The 20,011-nt window shown below is 45.4% G+C and overlaps 1 protein-coding gene across 4 annotated transcripts in view; it reads left to right on the top strand.

Moving 5' to 3' along the window:
• LOC138647927 (coagulation factor XIII B chain-like) overlaps positions 1-20,011 on the top strand; it is a 272,055-nt gene that overhangs the window by 229,920 nt on the left and 22,124 nt on the right. The window contains exon 6 of one of the 4 annotated variants that reach the window (XM_069737298.1): positions 40-270. The exons of the other annotated variants lie outside the window; for them this stretch is intronic. Within the exon in view, the coding sequence (XP_069593399.1) occupies positions 40-77 (38 nt within the window). The 3' untranslated portion in view covers positions 78-270. Of the gene's footprint in view, positions 1-39; positions 271-20,011 lie in introns of those variants that run through there. 4 annotated transcript variants of the gene reach the window in all.

Here is a 20,011-nt window from a genome sequence, read left to right as displayed (position 1 = left end):
TCCTCCATTCCCACCTTGACAACTTTCCTGAAAATTTAGGAACCTTGACAACTTTCCTGAAAATTTGGGAGCTGTGAGTGAAGAGCAAGGTGAATGATTCCACCAGGACATTAAAGAGATGGAAAGAAGATACCAGGGAAGATGGAGCATTACAATGATGGCAGACTACTGTTGGACACTTCAGAGAGACCTTCCAGATGCTACTCACAAGCGTAAATGTACCAAGAGAAGCCTCACAGGGCAGAAGAATCGATTTTAGTGTGTGTTAGTGAGCTCATTGCAGTTAAAAAATGATTTTCATGAAACATTTGTAATAAAAAATTAATTTTATGAATCTATTTTCATTTATTTTGAGGTATTGTTTTATTTAACATAAATTGTCAGAACAAAACAGAGGTCATTTTCGGATTCAGCGCACTTAAAAACATAAAGATTACGTGGAATAACCAAAACAGCTCTTGAAAAATTTTTTTGTTATCAATGTAAATTACAACTAATATCCCACGGAGATCTGGAGTTGGAATGATGCTCAAAATCAAAGTGGAAAATGAAGTTACAGGCTGATCAAACTTCAGTGGAAATGCCTCAAGACAAGGAAATGATGCTCAGTAGTGTGTGTGGCCTCCCCATGCCTGTATGACCTCTGTTGTGAATTCTGATGTCGGGCTCCCTCCTGTGGTCATGAATGGTACTTCGGCTGGTTCTGTCCATGGACTTCCTCTGGTGGGTGTTTCTGAGTTTCCTTCCACAAGTGACGAGGTTAATTCGTTAGCAGGCTGCTCTATTTAACTCCACTTAGATTTTTGCTCCATGCCACCTGTCAATGTTCCAGTATTGGTCTAGTTCACTCCTGGATCGTTCTTGTGACCTGTCTTCCCAGCAGAAGCTAAATTACAGCTTGTATTTCTTTGGTTTGCTATTTTTCTGTCCAGCTTGCTATTTTATTGTTGTCTTGCTTGCTGGAAGCTCTGGGACGCAGAGGGAGCGCCTCCGCACCATGAGTCGGTGCGGAGGGTCTTTTTTGCGCCCTCTGCGTGGTCTTTTTGTAGGTTTTTGTGCTGACCGCAAAGTAACCTTTCCTATCCTCGGTCTGTTCAGTAAGTCGGGCCTCACTTTGCTAAATCTATTTCATCTCTGTGTTTGTATTTTCATCTTTACTCACAGTCATTATATGTGGGGGGCTGCCTTTTCCTTTAGGGAATTTCTCTGAGGCAAGGTAGGCTTTATTTTTCTATCTTCAGGGCTAGCTAGTTCCTTAGGCTGTGCCGAGTTGCATAGGGAGCGTTAGGCGCAATCCACGGCTATTTCTAGTGTGTTTGATAGGATTAGGGATTGCGGTCAGCAGAGTTCCCACGTCCCAGAGCTCGTCCTTATTATCAGTAGCTATCAGGTCATTCCGTGTGCTCTTAACCACCAGGTCCATTATTGTCCTGACCATCAGGTCATAACAGTACAGGTGGCCCAATGTACTAATGCATCTCAATAGAGGGATAAGAGAAGTTCTGAGACCATTTTTTTTTCTTTGGAGTGTGTTTTGTCTCTCTTTTCCCCTTTACCTCTGGGTGGTTCAGGACACTGGTGTAAACATAGACATTCAAGGTCTGTCCTCTTGGATGGATAATCTCACTACAAGGGTACAAAACATTCAAGATTTTGTGGTTCAGAATCCGATGTCAGAGCCTAGGATTCCAATTCCTGATTTGTTTTTTGGTGATAGATCTAAGTTCTTGAATTTCAAAAATAATTGTAAATTGTTTCTTGCCTTGAAACCTCGCTCCTCAGGTGACCCTGTTCAACAAGTAAAGATCATTATTTCTTTGCTACGTGGTGACCCTCAAGACTGGGCATTTTCCCTTGCGCCAGGAGATCCGGCATTGCGTGATGTTGATTCGTTTTTCCTGGCGCTTGGATTGCTTTATGACGAACCTAATTCCGTGGATCAGGCAGAGAAAATCTTGCTGGCTCTGTGTCAGGGTCAGGATGAAGCGGAGATATATTGTCAGAAGTTTAGAAAGTGGTCTGTGCTCACTTAGTGGAATGAATGTGCCCTGGCAGCAATCTTCAGAAAGGGTCTCTCTGAAGCCCTTAAGGATGTCATGGTGGGGTTTCCCATGCCTGCTGGTCTGAATGAGTCTATGTCCTTGGCCATTCAGATCGATCGACGCTTGCATGAGCGTAAGGCTGTGCACCATTTGGCGGTACTATCTGAGCATGGGCCTGAGCCTATGCAATGTGATAGGACTTTGACCAGAGCTGAACGGCAAGAAAACAGACGTCGGAATGGGCTATGTTTTTACTGTGGTGATTCCACTCATGCTATCTCCGATTGTCCTAAGCGCACTAAGCGGTTCGCTAGGTCTGCCACCATTGGTACGGTACAGTCTAAATTTCTATTGTCTGTTACTCTGATTTGCTCTTTGTCATCCTATTCTGTTATGGCATTTGTGGATTCAGGCGCTGCCCTGAATTTGATGGACTTGGAGTATGCTAGGCGCTGTGGTTTTTTCTTGGAGCCCTTGCAGTATCCTATTCCATTGAGAGGAATTGATGCTACGCCTTTGGCCAAGAATAAGCCTCAGTACTGGACCCAATTGACCATGTGTATGGCTCCTGCACATCAGGAGGATATCCACTTTCTGGTGTTGCATAATCTGCATGATGTGGTCGTTTTGGGGTTGCCATGGCTACAGGTTCATAATCCAATATTGGACTGGAAATCTATGTCTGTGTCCAGCTGGGGTTGCCAGGGGGTACATGGTGATGTTCCATTTTTGTCTATTTCGTCTTCCACTCCTTCTGAAGTTCCAGAGTTTTTGTCGGATTATCGGGATGTATTTCATGAGCCCAAAGCCAGTGCCCTACCTCCTCATAGGGATTGCGATTGTGCAATTAATTTGATTCCTGGTAGTAAGTTTCCTAAGGGCCGATTGTTCAATTTATCTGTGCCAGAACACGCCGCTATGCGGAGTTATATAAAGGAATCCTTGGAGAAAGGCCATATTCGCCCGTCGTCATCACCGTTAGGAGCAGGGTTCTTTTTGTGGCCAAGAAGGATGGTTCTTTGAGACCTTGTATTGATTACCGCCTTCTTAATAAAATTACAGTCAAATTTCAGTATCCTTTGCCGTTGCTTTCTGATTTGTTTGCTCGTATTAAAGGGGCTAGTTGGTTCACCAAGATAGATCTTCGAGGGGCGTATAATCTTGTGCGTATTAAACAAGGCGATGAATGGAAAACAGCATTTAATACGCCCGAGGGTCATTTTGAGTACCTGGTTATGCCATTCGGGCTTTCCAATGCTCCATCAGTATTTCAGTCCTTTATGCATGACATCTTCCGAGAGTACCTGGATAAATTCCTGATTGTGTATTTGGATGATATTTTGGTCTTTTCGGATGATTGGGAGTCTCATGTGAAGTGTTGTGAATTCTGTGGCCAAGCTCCCTCCTGTGGTCGTGAGTGGTACTTCGGCTGGTTCTGTCTATGAGCTTCCTTTGGTGGATGAGAGTGGTACTGCGGCTTCTGAGTTTCCTTCCTCAGGTGATGAGGTTAAGTCGTTAGGTGCTGCTCTATTTAACTCCACCTGGTGCTTTGATCCTGGCCTCCAGTCAATGTTCTAGTATTGGTCTTGCTTCCTCCTGGATCGTTCCTGTGGCCTGCCTATCCTGCATAAGCTAAGTTCTGCTTGTGTTACTTTTGTTTGCTATTTTTTCTGTCCAACTTGCTATATTGGTTTTTCTTGCTTGCTGGAAGCTCTGAGACGCAGAGGGAGCACCTCCGTACCGTTAGTCGGTGCGGAGGGTCTTTTTGCCCCTCTGCGTGGTTGTTTGTAGGGTTTTGTGTTGACCGCAAAGCTATCTTTCCTATCCTCGGTCTATTCAGTAAGTCGGGCCTCACTTTGCTAAATCTATTTCATCTCTGTGTTTGTATTTCATCTTTACTCACAGTCATTATATGTGGGGGGCTGCCTTTTCCTTTGGGGAATTTCTCTGAGGCAAGGTAGGCTTATTTTTCTATCTTCAGGGCTAGTTAGTTTCTCAGGCTGTGCCGAGTTGCATAGGGAGCGTTAGCCGCAATCCACGGCTACCTCTAGTGTGGTGTGATAGGATTAGGGATTGCGGTCAGCAGAGTTTCCACGTCTCAGAGCTCGTCCTATGTTTTTGGTCAATGTCAGGTCACTTTGTGTGCTCTGAACTTCAAGGTCCATTGTGGTTCTGAATTACCTGTTCATAACAGTACTGGAGGCCCAAAGTACTAATGCTTCTCAATAGAGGGAAAAGAGAAGTTCTGAGACCATTTTTTTTTCTTTGCACTCTGTTCTGTCTTTCTTTTCCCCTTTACATCAGGGTGGTTCAGAACACAGGTGTGGACATGGACATTCAGGGTCTGTCCTCTTTGATGGATAATCTCACTATAAGAGTACAGAACATTCAAGATTTAGTGGTTCAGAATCCTATGTTAGAACCTAAAATTCCTATTCCTGAGTTATTTTCTGGAGATAGAGCTAAGTTTTTGAATTTTAAAAATAATTGTAAACTATTTCTGGCTTTGAAACCCCGCTCCTCTGGTGACCCAGTTCAACAAGTTAAGATCATTATTTCTTTATTACGTGGCGACCCTCAAGACTGGGCATTTTCCCTTGCGCCAGGAGATCCTGCATTATGTAATGTTGATGCATTTTTTCTGGCGCTCGGATTGCTGTACGACGAACCTAATTCAGTGGATCAGGCAGAGAAAACTTTGCTGGCTCTGTGTCAGGGTCAGGATGAGATAGAGATTTATTGTCAGAAGTTTAGAAAGTGGTCCGTGCTCACTCAATGGAATGAATGTGCGCTGGCAGCTATTTTCAGAAAGGGTCTCTCTGAAGCCCTTAAGGATGTCATGGTGGGATTTCCTATGCCTGCTGGTCTAAATGAGTCTATGTCTTTGGCCATTCAGATCGGTCGACGCTTGCGTGAGCGTAAATCTGTGCACCATTTGGCGGTATTATCTGAGCATAAACCTGAGCCTATGCAGTGCGATAGGACTTTGACCAGAGCTGAAAGGCAAGAACACAGACGTCAGAATGGGCTGTGTTTCTATTGTGGTGATTCCACTTATGCTATCTCCGATTGTCCTAAGCGCACTAAGCGGTTCGCTAGGTCCGCCACCATTGGTACGGTACAGTCTAAATTTCTATTGTCTGTTACTCTGATTTGCTCTTTGTCATCCTATTCTGTTATGGCATTTGTGGATTCAGGCGCTGCCCTGAATTTGATGGACTTGGAGTATGCTAGGCGCTGTGGTTTTTTCTTGGAGCCCTTGCAGTATCCTATTCCATTGAGAGGAATTGATGCTACGCCTTTGGCCAAGAATAAGCCTCAGTACTGGACCCAATTGACCATGTGTATGGCTCCTGCACATCAGGAGGATATCCACTTTCTGGTGTTGCATAATCTGCATGATGTGGTCGTTTTGGGGTTGCCATGGCTACAGGTTCATAATCCAATATTGGACTGGAAATCTATGTCTGTGTCCAGCTGGGGTTGCCAGGGGGTACATGGTGATGTTCCATTTTTGTCTATTTCGTCTTCCACTCCTTCTGAAGTTCCAGAGTTTTTGTCGGATTATCGGGATGTATTTCATGAACCCAAAGCCAGTGCCCTACCTCCTCATAGGGATTGCGATTGTGCAATTAATTTGATTCCTGGTAGTAAGTTTCCTAAGGGCCGATTGTTCAATTTATCTGTGCCAGAACACGCCGCTATGCGGAGTTATATAAAGGAATCCTTGGAGAAAGGCCATATTCGCCCGTCGTCATCACCGTTAGGAGCAGGGTTCTTTTTGTGGCCAAGAAGGATGGTTCTTTGAGACCTTGTATTGATTACCGCCTTCTTAATAAAATTACAGTCAAATTTCAGTATCCTTTGCCGTTGCTTTCTGATTTGTTTGCTCGTATTAAAGGGGCTAGTTGGTTCACCAAGATAGATCTTCGAGGGGCGTATAATCTTGTGCGTATTAAACAAGGCGATGAATGGAAAACAGCATTTAATACGCCCGAGGGTCATTTTGAGTACCTGGTTATGCCATTCGGGCTTTCCAATGCTCCATCAGTATTTCAGTCCTTTATGCATGACATCTTCCGAGAGTACCTGGATAAATTCCTGATTGTGTATTTGGATGATATTTTGGTCTTTTCGGATGATTGGGAGTCTCATGTGAAGTGTTGTGAATTCTGTGGCCAAGCTCCCTCCTGTGGTCGTGAGTGGTACTTCGGCTGGTTCTGTCTATGAGCTTCCTTTGGTGGATGAGAGTGGCACTGCGGCTTCTGAGTTTCCTTCCTCAGGTGATGAGGTTAAGTCGTTAGGTGCTGCTCTATTTAACTCCACCTGGTGCTTTGATCCTGGCCTCCAGTCAATGTTCTAGTATTGGTCTTGCTTCCTCCTGGATCGTTCCTGTGGCCTGCCTATCCTGCATAAGCTAAGTTCTGCTTGTGTTACTTTTGTTTGCTATTTTTTCTGTCCAACTTGCTATATTGGTTTTTCTTGCTTGCTGGAAGCTCTGAGACGCAGAGGGAGCACCTCCGTACCGTTAGTCGGTGCGGAGGGTCTTTTTGCCCCTCTGCGTGGTTGTTTGTAGGGTTTTGTGTTGACCGCAAAGCTATCTTTCCTATCCTCGGTCTATTCAGTAAGTCGGGCCTCACTTTGCTAAATCTATTTCATCTCTGTGTTTGTATTTCATCTTTACTCACAGTCATTATATGTGGGGGGCTGCCTTTTCCTTTGGGGAATTTCTCTGAGGCAAGGTAGGCTTATTTTTCTATCTTCAGGGCTAGTTAGTTTCTCAGGCTGTGCCGAGTTGCATAGGGAGCGTTAGGCGCAATCCACGGCTACCTCTAGTGTGGTGTGATAGGATTAGGGATTGCGGTCAGCAGAGTTTCCACGTCTCAGAGCTCGTCCTATGTTTTTGGTCAATGTCAGGTCACTTTGTGTGCTCTGAACTTCAAGGTCCATTGTGGTTCTGAATTACCTGTTGATAACAGTACTGGAGGCCCAAAGTACTAATGCTTCTCAATAGAGGGAAAAGAGAAGTTCTGAGACCATTTTTTTTTCTTTGCACTCTGTTCTGTCTTTCTTTTCCCCTTTACATCAGGGTGGTTCAGAACACAGGTGTGGACATGGACATTCAGGGTCTGTCCTCTTTGATGGATAATCTCACTATAAGAGTACAGAACATTCAAGATTTAGTGGTTCAGAATCCTATGTTAGAACCTAAAATTCCTATTCCTGAGTTATTTTCTGGAGATAGAGCTAAGTTTTTGAATTTTAAAAATAATTGTAAACTATTTCTGGCTTTGAAACCCCGCTCCTCTGGTGACCCAGTTCAACAAGTTAAGATCATTATTTCTTTATTACGTGGTGACCCTCAAGACTGGGCATTTTCCCTTGCGCCAGGAGATCCTGCATTATGTAATGTTGATGCATTTTTTCTGGCGCTCGGATTGCTGTACGACGAACCTAATTCAGTGGATCAGGCAGAGAAAACTTTGCTGGCTCTGTGTCAGGGTCAGGATGAGATAGAGATTTATTGTCAGAAGTTTAGAAAGTGGTCCGTGCTCACTCAATGGAATGAATGTGCGCTGGCAGCTATTTTCAGAAAGGGTCTCTCTGAAGCCCTTAAGGATGTCATGGTGGGATTTCCTATGCCTGCTGGTCTAAATGAGTCTATGTCTTTGGCCATTCAGATCGGTCGACGCTTGCGTGAGCGTAAATCTGTGCACCATTTGGCGGTATTATCTGAGCATAAACCTGAGCCTATGCAGTGCGATAGGACTTTGACCAGAGCTGAAAGGCAAGAACACAGACGTCAGAATGGGCTGTGTTTCTATTGTGGTGATTCCACTTATGCTATCTCCGATTGTCCTAAGCGCACTAAGCGGTTCGCTAGGTCCGCCACCATTGGTACGGTACAGTCTAAATTTCTATTGTCTGTTACTCTGATTTGCTCTTTGTCATCCTATTCTGTTATGGCATTTGTGGATTCAGGCGCTGCCCTGAATTTGATGGACTTGGAGTATGCTAGGCGCTGTGGTTTTTTCTTGGAGCCCTTGCAGTATCCTATTCCATTGAGAGGAATTGATGCTACGCCTTTGGCCAAGAATAAGCCTCAGTACTGGACCCAATTGACCATGTGTATGGCTCCTGCACATCAGGAGGATATCCACTTTCTGGTGTTGCATAATCTGCATGATGTGGTCGTTTTGGGGTTGCCATGGCTACAGGTTCATAATCCAATATTGGACTGGAAATCTATGTCTGTGTCCAGCTGGGGTTGCCAGGGGGTACATGGTGATGTTCCATTTTTGTCTATTTCGTCTTCCACTCCTTCTGAAGTTCCAGAGTTTTTGTCGGATTATCGGGATGTATTTCATGAGCCCAAAGCCAGTGCCCTACCTCCTCATAGGGATTGCGATTGTGCAATTAATTTGATTCCTGGTAGTAAGTTTCCTAAGGGCCGATTGTTCAATTTATCTGTGCCAGAACACGCCGCTATGCGGAGTTATATAAAGGAATCCTTGGAGAAAGGCCATATTCGCCCGTCGTCATCACCGTTAGGAGCAGGGTTCTTTTTGTGGCCAAGAAGGATGGTTCTTTGAGACCTTGTATTGATTACCGCCTTCTTAATAAAATTACAGTCAAATTTCAGTATCCTTTGCCGTTGCTTTCTGATTTGTTTGCTCGTATTAAAGGGGCTAGTTGGTTCACCAAGATAGATCTTCGAGGGGCGTATAATCTTGTGCGTATTAAACAAGGCGATGAATGGAAAACAGCATTTAATACGCCCGAGGGTCATTTTGAGTACCTGGTTATGCCATTCGGGCTTTCCAATGCTCCATCAGTATTTCAGTCCTTTATGCATGACATCTTCCGAGAGTACCTGGATAAATTCCTGATTGTGTATTTGGATGATATTTTGGTCTTTTCGGATGATTGGGAGTCTCATGTGAAGTGTTGTGAATTCTGTGGCCAAGCTCCCTCCTGTGGTCGTGAGTGGTACTTCGGCTGGTTCTGTCTATGAGCTTCCTTTGGTGGATGAGAGTGGTACTGCGGCTTCTGAGTTTCCTTCCTCAGGTGATGAGGTTAAGTCGTTAGGTGCTGCTCTATTTAACTCCACCTGGTGCTTTGATCCTGGCCTCCAGTCAATGTTCTAGTATTGGTCTTGCTTCCTCCTGGATCGTTCCTGTGGCCTGCCTATCCTGCATAAGCTAAGTTCTGCTTGTGTTACTTTTGTTTGCTATTTTTTCTGTCCAACTTGCTATATTGGTTTTTCTTGCTTGCTGGAAGCTCTGAGACGCAGAGGGAGCACCTCCGTACCGTTAGTCGGTGCGGAGGGTCTTTTTGCCCCTCTGCGTGGTTGTTTGTAGGGTTTTGTGTTGACCGCAAAGCTATCTTTCCTATCCTCGGTCTATTCAGTAAGTCGGGCCTCACTTTGCTAAATCTATTTCATCTCTGTGTTTGTATTTCATCTTTACTCACAGTCATTATATGTGGGGGGCTGCCTTTTCCTTTGGGGAATTTCTCTGAGGCAAGGTAGGCTTATTTTTCTATCTTCAGGGCTAGTTAGTTTCTCAGGCTGTGCCGAGTTGCATAGGGAGCGTTAGGCGCAATCCACGGCTACCTCTAGTGTGGTGTGATAGGATTAGGGATTGCGGTCAGCAGAGTTTCCACGTCTCAGAGCTCGTCCTATGTTTTTGGTCAATGTCAGGTCACTTTGTGTGCTCTGAACTTCAAGGTCCATTGTGGTTCTGAATTACCTGTTCATAACAGTACTGGAGGCCCAAAGTACTAATACTTCTCAATAGAGGGAAAAGAGAAGTTCTGAGACCATTTTTTTTTCTTTGCACTCTGTTCTGTCTTTCTTTTCCCCTTTACATCAGGGTGGTTCAGAACACAGGTGTGGACATGGACATTCAGGGTCTGTCCTCTTTGATGGATAATCTCACTATAAGAGTACAGAACATTCAAGATTTAGTGGTTCAGAATCCTATGTTAGAACCTAAAATTCCTATTCCTGAGTTATTTTCTGGAGATAGAGCTAAGTTTTTGAATTTTAAAAATAATTGTAAACTATTTCTGGCTTTGAAACCCCGCTCCTCTGGTGACCCAGTTCAACAAGTTAAGATCATTATTTCTTTATTACGTGGCGACCCTCAAGACTGGGCATTTTCCCTTGCGCCAGGAGATCCTGCATTATGTAATGTTGATGCATTTTTTCTGGCGCTCGGATTGCTGTACGACGAACCTAATTCAGTGGATCAGGCAGAGAAAACTTTGCTGGCTCTGTGTCAGGGTCAGGATGAGATAGAGATTTATTGTCAGAAGTTTAGAAAGTGGTCCGTGCTCACTCAATGGAATGAATGTGCGCTGGCAGCTATTTTCAGAAAGGGTCTCTCTGAAGCCCTTAAGGATGTCATGGTGGGATTTCCTATGCCTGCTGGTCTAAATGAGTCTATGTCTTTGGCCATTCAGATCGGTCGACGCTTGCGTGAGCGTAAATCTGTGCACCATTTGGCGGTATTATCTGAGCATAAACCTGAGCCTATGCAGTGCGATAGGACTTTGACCAGAGCTGAAAGGCAAGAACACAGACGTCAGAATGGGCTGTGTTTCTATTGTGGTGATTCCACTTATGCTATCTCCGATTGTCCTAAGCGCACTAAGCGGTTCGCTAGGTCCGCCACCATTGGTACGGTACAGTCGAAATTTCTTTTGTCCGTTACTTTGATCTGCTCTTTGTCTTCATATTCTGTCATGGCATTTGTGGATTCAGGCGCTGCCCTGAATTTGATGGACTTGGAGTTTGCTAGGCGCTGTGGGTTTGTCTTGGAGCCCATGCAGTGTCTTATTCCATTTAGAGGAATTGATGCTACGCCTTTGGCCAGGAATAAGCCTCAGTATTGGACCCAGCTGACCATGTGCATGGCTCCTGCGCACCAGGAGGATATTCGCTTTCTGGTGTTGCATAATCTGCATGATGTGGTCGTGTTGGGGTTGCCATGGCTACAAGTCCATAACCCAGTATTAGATTGGAAATCAATGTCTGTGTCCAGCTGGGGTTGTCAGGGGGTACATGGTGATGTTCCATTTCTGTCTATCTCATCATCCACCCCTTCTGAGGTCCCAGAGTTCTTGTCTGATTACCGGGATGTATTCGATGAGCCCAAGTCCAATGCCCTACCTCCGCATAGGGATTGTGATTGTGCTATCGATTTGATTCCTGGTAGTAAGTTTCCTAAGGGTCGACTGTTTAATTTATCTGTACCTGAGCACGCCGCTATGCGGAGTTACGTGAAGGAGTCTTTGGAGAAGGGTCATATTCGCCCGTCATCGTCGCCATTGGGAGCGGGGTTCTTTTTTGTGGCCAAGAAGGATGGTTCGCTGAGACCTTGTATTGATTACCGCCTTCTAAATAAAATTACGGTCAAATTTCAGTACCCCTTGCCGCTGCTGTCTGATTTGTTTGCTCGGATTAGGGGGGCTAGTTGGTTCACCAAGATAGATCTTCGTGGTGCGTATAATGTTGTGCGTATTAAACGGGGCGATGAATGGAAAACAGCATTTAATACGCCCTAAGGCCATTTTGAGTACCTGGTTATGCCATTCGGGCTTTCTTATGCTCCATCAGTGTTTCAGTCCTTTATGCATGACATCTTCCGAGTGTACCTGGATAAATTCCTGATTGTATACTTGGATGATATTTTGGTCTTCTCGGATGATTGGGAGTCTCATGTGAAGCAGGTCAGAATGGTGTTCCAGGTCCTGCGTGCTAATTCTTTGTTTGTGAAGGGGTCAAAGTGTCTCTTTGGTGTTCAGAAGGTTTCATTTTTGGGGTTCATTTTTTCTCCTTCTACTATCGTGATGGACCCTGTTAAAGTTCAGGCCATTTATGATTGGACTCAGCCAACATCCCTGAAGAGTCTGCAGAAGTTCCTGGGCTTTGCTGATTTTTATCGTCGCTTCATCAATAGTTTTTCTAGTATTGCTAAACCATTGACTGATTTAACCAAGAAGGGTGCTGATGTGGTCAATTGGTCTTCTGCTGCTGTGGAAGCTTTTCAGGAGTTGAAGCGTCGTTTTTCTTCTGCCCCTGTGTTGTGCCAACCAGATGTTTCGCTTCCGTTCCAGGTCGAGGTTGATGCTTCTGAAATTGGAGCAGGGGCTGTTTTGTCGCAGAGAAGTTCTGATTGCTCGGTGATGAAACCATGCGCCTTCTTTTCCAGGAAATTTTCACCTGCTGAGCGAAATTATGATGTTGGCAATCGAGAGTTGCTAGCCATGAAGTGGGCATTCGAGGAGTGGCGTCATTGGCTTGAAGGAGCTAAGCATCGTGTGGTGGTCTTGACTGATCACAAAAACTTGACTTATCTCGAGTCTGCCAAACGGTTGAATCCTAGACAGGCTCGTTGGTCGCTGTTTTTCTCCCGTTTTGACTTTGTGGTTTCGTACCTTCCGGGCTCTAAAAATGTGAAGGCGGATGCCCTGTCTAGGAGTTTTGTGCCCGATTCTCCGGGTTTGCCTGAGCCGGCGGGTATTCTCAAAGAGGGGGTAATTTTGTCTGCCATCTCCCCTGATTTGCGGTGGGTGCTGCAAAAATTTCAGGCTAATAGACCTGACCGTTGCCCAGCGGAGAAACTGTTTGTCCCTGATAGGTGGACGAATAAAGTTATCTCTGAAGTTCATTGTTCGGTGTTGGCTGGTCATCCTGGAATCTTTGGTACCAGAGATTTGGTGGCTAGATCCTTTTGGTGGCCGTCTCTGTCGCGGGATGTGCGTTCTTTTGTGCAGTCCTGTGGGATTTGTGCTCGGGCTAAGCCCTGCTGTTCTCGTGCCAGTGGGTTGCTTTTGCCCTTGCCGGTCCCGAAGAGGCCTTGGACACATATCTCTATGGATTTTATTTCGGATCTCCCCGTCTTTCAAAGAATGTCGGTCATTTGGGTGGTTTGTGATCGCTTCTCTAAGATGGTCCATTTGGTGCCCTTGTCTAAATTGCCTTCCTCCTCTGATTTGGTGCCATTGTTTTTCCAGCATGTGGTTCGTTTACATGGCATTCCAGAGAACATCGTTTCTGACAGAGGTTCCCAGTTTGATTCGAGGTTTTGGCGAGCCTTTTGTGCTAGGATGGGCATTGATTTGTCTTTTTCCTCGGCTTTCCATCCTCAGACAAATGGCCAGACTGAACGAACCAATCAGACCTTGGAAACATATCTGAGATGTTTTGTTTCTGCTGATCAGGATGATTGGGTGTCCTTTTTGCCTTTGGCCGAGTTCGCCCTTAATAATCGGGCCAGCTCGGCTACTTTAGTTTCGTCGTTTTTCTGCAATTCTGGGTTCCACCCTCGTTTCTCTTCAGGGCAGGTTGAGTCTTCGGACTGTCCTGGTGTGGATACTGTGGTGGATAGGTTGCAGCAGATTTTAACTCATGTAGTGGACAATTTGACTTTGTCCCAGGAGAAGGCTCAACGTTTCGCTAACCGCAGGCGCTGTGTGGGTCCCCGACTTTGTGTTGGGTATTTGGTTTGGTTGTCATCTCGTTATATTCCTATGAAGGTTTCCTCTCCTAAATTTAAGCCTCGTTTCATTGGTCCATATAGGATTTCTGAGCTTCTTAATCCTGTGTCTTTTCGTTTGAGTCTTCCGGCTTCTTTTTCCATCCATAACGTGTTCCATAGGTCATTGTTGCGGAGATACGTAGATACGTGGCACCTGTGGTTCCATCTATTGATCCTCCTGCTCCGGTTTTGGTTGAAGGGGAATTGGAGTATATAGTGGAGAAGATTTTGGATTCTCGTGTTTCGAGACGGAAACTCCAGTATCTGGTTAAGTGGAAAGGTTATGGTCAGGAAGATAATTCCTGGGTCTTTGCCTCTGATGTCCATGCTGCCGATCTGGTTCGTGCCTTTCATGTGGCTCATCCTGGTCGGCCTGGGGGCTCTGGTGAGGGTTCGGTGACCCCTCCTCAAGGGGGGGGGGTACTGTTGTGAATTCTGTGGCCAAGCTCCCTCCTGTGGTCGTGAGTGGTACTTCGGCTGGTTCTGTCTATGAGCTTCCTTTGGTGGATGAGAGTGGTACTGCGGCTTCTGAGTTTCCTTCCTCAGGTGATGAGGTTAAGTCGTTAGGTGCTGCTCTATTTAACTCCACCTGGTGCTTTGATCCTGGCCTCCAGTCAATGTTCTAGTATTAGTCTTGCTTCCTCCTGGATCGTTCCTGTGGCCTGCCTATCCTGCATAAGCTAAGTTCTGCTTGTGTTACTTTTGTTTGCTATTTTTTCTGTCCAGCTTGCTATATTGGTTTTTCTTGCTTGCTGGAAGCTCTGAGACGCAGAGGGAGCACCTCCGTACCGTTAGTCGGTGCGGAGGGTCTTTTTGCCCCTCTGCGTGGTTGTTTGTAGGGTTTTGTTTTGACCGCAAAGCTATCTTTCCTATCCTCGGTCTATTCAGTAAGTCGGGCCTCACTTTGCTAAATCTATTTCATCTCTGTGTTTGTATTTCATCTTTACTCACAGTCATTATATGTGGGGGGCTGCCTTTTCCTTTGGGGAATTTCTCTGAGGCAAGGTAGGCTTATTTTTCTATCTTCAGGGCTAGCTAGTTTCTCAGGCTGTGCCGAGTTGCATAGGGAGCGTTAGGCGCAATCCACGGCTACCTCTAGTGTGGTGTGATAGGATTAGGGATTGCGGTCAGCAGAGTTTCCACGTCTCAGAGCTCGTCCTATGTTTTTGGTCAATGTCAGGTCCCTTTGTGTGCTCTGAACTTCAAGGTCCATTGTGGTTCTGAATTACCTGTTCATAACAGTGAAGCAGGTCAGAATGGTGTTCCAGGTCCTTCGTGCGAATTTCTTGTTTGTGAAGGGGTTAAAGTCCAGGCCATTTACGATTGGACTCAGCCGACATCTGTGAAGAGCCTGCAAAAGTTCCTGGGCTTTGCTAATTTTTATCGGCGCTTCATCGCTAATTTTTCTACTGTTGCTAAACCGTTGACTGATTTGACCAAGAAGGGTGCTGATGTGGTCAATTGGTCTTCTGCAGCTGTAGAGGCTTTTCAGGAGTTGAAGCATCGTTTTTCTTCTGCCCCTGTGTTGTGCCAGCCAGATGTTTCACTCCCGTTTCAGGTTGAGGTTGATGCTTCTGAGATTGGAGCAGGGGCTGTTTTGTCACAAAGAAGCTCTGATGGCTCGGTGATGAAACCATGTGCTTTCTTTTCTAGAAAGTTTTCGCCTGCTGAGCGTAACTATGATGTTGGTAATCGTGAGTTGTTGGCCATGAAGTGGGCATTCGAGGAGTGGCGTCATTGGCTGGAAGGAGCCAAGCATCGCGTGGTGGTCTTGACAGATCACAAGAATTTGACTTATCTTGAGTCAGCCAAACGGTTGAATCCGAGACAGGCTCGATGGTCGTTATTTTTCTCCCGTTTTGATTTTGTGGTTTCGTAACTTCCGGGCTCTAAGAATGTGAAGGCTGATGCCCTGTCAAGGAGTTTTGTGCCTGACTCTCCGGGTGTTCCTGAGCTGGCGGGTATTCTCAAAGAGGGGGTAATTTTGTCTGCCATCTCCCCTGATTTGCGGCGGGTGCTGCAAAAATTTCAGGCTGATAGACCTGACCGTTGCCCAGCGGAGAAACTGTTTGTCCCTGATAGATGGACTAGTAGAGTTATCTCTGACATTCATTGTTCAGTGTTGGCTGGGCATCCTGGAATCTTTGGTACCAGAGATTTGGTGGCTAGATCCTTCTGGTGGTCGTCTTTGTCACGGGATGTGCGTTCTTTTGTGCAGTCCTGTGGGACTTGTGCTCGGGCTAAGCCCTGCTGTTCTCGTGCCAGTGGGTTGCTTTTGCCCTTGCCGGTCCCCAAGAGGCCCTGGACGCATATTTCTATGGATTTTATTTCGGATCTCCCCGTCTCTCAAAAGATGTCGGTCATTTGGGTGGTTTGTGATCGCTTTTCTAAGATGGTCCATTTGGTACCTTTGTCTAAATTGCCTTCCTCCTCTGATTTGGTGCCATTATTTTTCCAGCATGTGGTTCGTTTACATGGTATCCCGGAGAACATCGTTTCTGACAGAGGTTCCCAGTTTGTTTCGAGGTTTTGGCGATCTTTTTGTGCTAGGATGGGCATTGATTTGTCTTTTTCCTCGGCTTTCCATCCTCAGACAAATGGCCAAACCGAACGAACTAATCAAACTTTGGAAACATATCTGAGATGCTTTGTATCTGCTGATCAGGATGATTGGGTGTCCTTTTTGCCGTTGGCTGAGTTCGCCCTTAATAATCGGGCCAGCTCGGCTACTTTGGTTTCGCCGTTTTTCTGCAATTCTGGTTTCCATCCTCGTTTCTCTTCAGGGCAGGTTGAGTCTTCGGACTGTCCTCGTGTAGATACTGTGGTGGATAGGTTGCAGCAGATTTGGACTCATGTGGTGGACAATTTGACATTGTCCCAGGAGAAGGCTCAACGTTTCGCTAACCTCCGGCGCTGTGTGGGTCCCCGACTTCGTGTTGGGGATTTGGTTTGGTTGTCGTCTCGTTATGTTTCTATGAAGGTTTCCTCTCCTAAGTCTAAGCCTCGTTTCATTGGTCCGTATAAGATTTCTGAGGTTATCAATCCTGTGTCATTTCGTTTGGCCCTTCCTGCTTCTTTTGCCATCCATAATGTGTTCCATAGGTCATTATTGCGGAGATACGTGGCACCTGTGGTTCCATCCGTTGATCCTCCTGCCGCGGTGTTGGTTGAGGGGGAGTTGGAGTATGTGGTGGAGAAGATTTTGGATTCTCGTGTTTCGAGACGGAAACTCCAGTACCTGGTCAAGTGGAAGGGTTATGGTCAGGAAGATAATTCCTGGGTTTTTGCCTCTGATGTTCATGCTGCCGATCTGGTTCGTGCCTTTCATTTGGCTCATCCTGGTCGGCCTGGGGGCACTGGTGAGGGTTCGGGGACCCCTCCTCAAGGGGGGGTACTGTTGTGAATTCTGTTGTCGGGCTCCCTCCTGTGGTCATGAATGGTACTTCGGCTGGTTCTGTCCATGGACTTCCTCTGGTGGGTGTTTCTGAGTTTCCTTCCACAGGTGACGAGGTTAATTCGTTAGCAGGCTGCTCTATTTAACTCCACTTAGATCTTTGCTCCATGCCAGCTGTCAATGTTCCAGTATTGGTCTAGTTCACTCCTGGATCGTTCTTGTGACCTGTCTTCCCAGCAGAAGCTAAGTTCCAGCTTGTATTTCTTTGGTTTGCTATTTTTCTGTCCAGCTTGCTATTTTATTGTTGTCTTGCTTGCTGGAAGCTCTGGGACGCAGAGGGAGCGCCTCCGCACCGTGAGTCGGTGCGGAGGGTCTTTTTTGCGCCCTCTGCGTGGTCTTTTTGTAGGTTTTTGTGCTGACCGCAAAGTAACCTTTCCTATCCTCGGTCTGTTCAGTAAGTCGGGCCTCACTTTGCTAAATCTATTTCATCTCTGTGTTTGTATTTTCATCTTTACTCACAGTCATTATATGTGGGGGCTGCCTTTTCCTTTGGGGAATTTCTCTGAGGCAAGGTAGGCTTTATTTTTCTATCTTCAGGGCTAGCTAGTTCCTTAGGCTGTGCCGAGTTGCATATGGAGCGTTAGGCGCAATCCACGGCTATTTCTAGTGTGTTTGATAGGATTAGGGATTGCGGTCAGCAGAGTTCCCACGTCCCAGAGCTCGTCCTTATTATCAGTAGCTATCAGGTCATTCCGTGTGCTCTTAACCACCAGGTCCATTATTGTCCTGACCATCAGGTCATAACAGACCTCCCTACAACGACTGGGCATGCTCTTGATAAGGTGGCGGATAGTCTACTGAGGGATCTCCTCCCAGACCTGGACTAAAGCATTCGCCAACTCCTGGACAGTCTGTGATACAACATGATGTTGGTGGATGGTGCGAGACATGATGTCCCAGATGTGTTCAATCAGATTCAGGTCTGGGGAACGGGCGGGCCAGTCCATAGCTTCAATGCCTTCATCTTGCAGGAACTGCTGACACACTCCAGCCACATGAGGTCCGGATTGTCCTGCATTAGGAGGAACCCAGGGCCAAGCGTGTAACACCCCACGATCCTGGTTGTCACAGTGACATTGCTTTCCTCATGGGGAGAGTGATGTCACACTTGAAAGCGAAGGAAGATCTCTTTTATCAGGTAACTACAAAGCACACAACACGTTCACACTCCAGGCCAGAAGGGAGAGCTCTAAACCTGGTTTATGACAGCTTATCCCCAGATATTCATCGTAAGGCACATACACAGAATAGGTATAGAAAAAAGAGAGAGTTGGTGAAAACTTCAGAGTGCGTCGTATAGGTTGCCATGGCAACGTATCCCCTACATCAGGCAACATACAACATACACCATGCAACATACACCGTTCAACATACAACATACATCATGCAACATACAACATACACCATGCAACATACAACATAGACCATGCACCATACAGCATACACCATGCAACATACACCGTGCAACATACAACATATACCATGCAATATACAGCATACACCATGCAACATACACCATTCAACATACAACATACACCATGCAACATACAGCATGCACCATGCAACATACAACATACACCAGGTAACATACAACACACACCATACAACTTGCAACATACAACATACAGCATGCAACATTCAACATACACCATGCAACATACAACATACACCGTGCAACATACACCATGCAACATACACCATGCAACATACAACATACACCATGCAACATACAACATACAACATACAACATACAACATACAACATACAACATACAACATACACCATACACCATGCAACATACACCATACACCATGCAACATACAACATACAACATACACCATGCAACATGCAACATACACCATGCAACATTCATCATGCAACATACCCCATGCAACATACAACATACACCATGCAACATACACCATGCAACATACACCATGCAACATACAACATACACCATACAACATACACCATGCAACATACAACATACACCATGCAACATGCAACACACACCATGCAACATACATCATGCAACATACACCATGCAACATACAACATACACCATGCAACATATAACATACACCATGCAATATACAACATACACCATGCAACATACAACATACAAAATACACCATGCAACATACAACATACACAATGCAACATACAATATACAACATACACCATACAACATACAACATACACCATGCAACATACAACATACACCATGCAACATACAACGTACACCATGCAACATACACCATGCAACATACAGCATACACCATGCAACATACAACATACAGTACATACATATAGACATACAGTACATATACACAACACATACAGTACATACAACATAGAGAACATACTCACCATCACCTTGATCCCCAAAGCAATTGTCACCTGTAAAAAATATTAAAATAATAAACAAACAATATGCTCCTTGATCCGCAGATATCCAATTAAAATGAGTGTCCCATGCCGATCTCCCATGGAGAGCAGCCACATCAGCTGATGCAACCGCTCTCTAGGGGTTCTAGGAATACAATGACGGAAGGTATCCTTCCGCAATGTATTCCTCCGCTTCTGTGAGAAATAGTCCCTATTCTCACTTGTGGCACTACTGTGTTGGAAAATTCCCACACAGCTTTGCCATAAAGTGAGACTGTGAACTAAGGTAACCTCAGTGATGCACTGCAGGAGCCATTGTCTCCTGTCAGTTAATCACTGGAGGCCTATAGAGCAGTGACATCCCCTGATGTCACTGTTCTATTAGGGAGATCGTCGTTGGACACTCGTTATTAATTGGACTATGGCAGAAAGTGAGTATATGTTTGGTTTATTATTTTTAATTTTTTGCAGGCGATTGAGTATGGTAAGTATGGTGAAATTAAGAATATTAAAATATTTTTTTCTGGCTGTTTCTTTAATTTTTTTAAACTCTTTCACTACTATAGGATTAGTAATGGATA

The sequence above is a fragment of the Ranitomeya imitator genome, chromosome 8 (assembly GCF_032444005.1).
Source record: "Ranitomeya imitator isolate aRanImi1 chromosome 8, aRanImi1.pri, whole genome shotgun sequence".
Classification (NCBI taxonomy): Eukaryota; Metazoa; Chordata; class Amphibia; order Anura; family Dendrobatidae; genus Ranitomeya; species Ranitomeya imitator.
The sequence above is the reverse complement of the archived record's forward strand: the minus strand, read 5'-3'. Positions and strand labels throughout refer to the sequence as shown.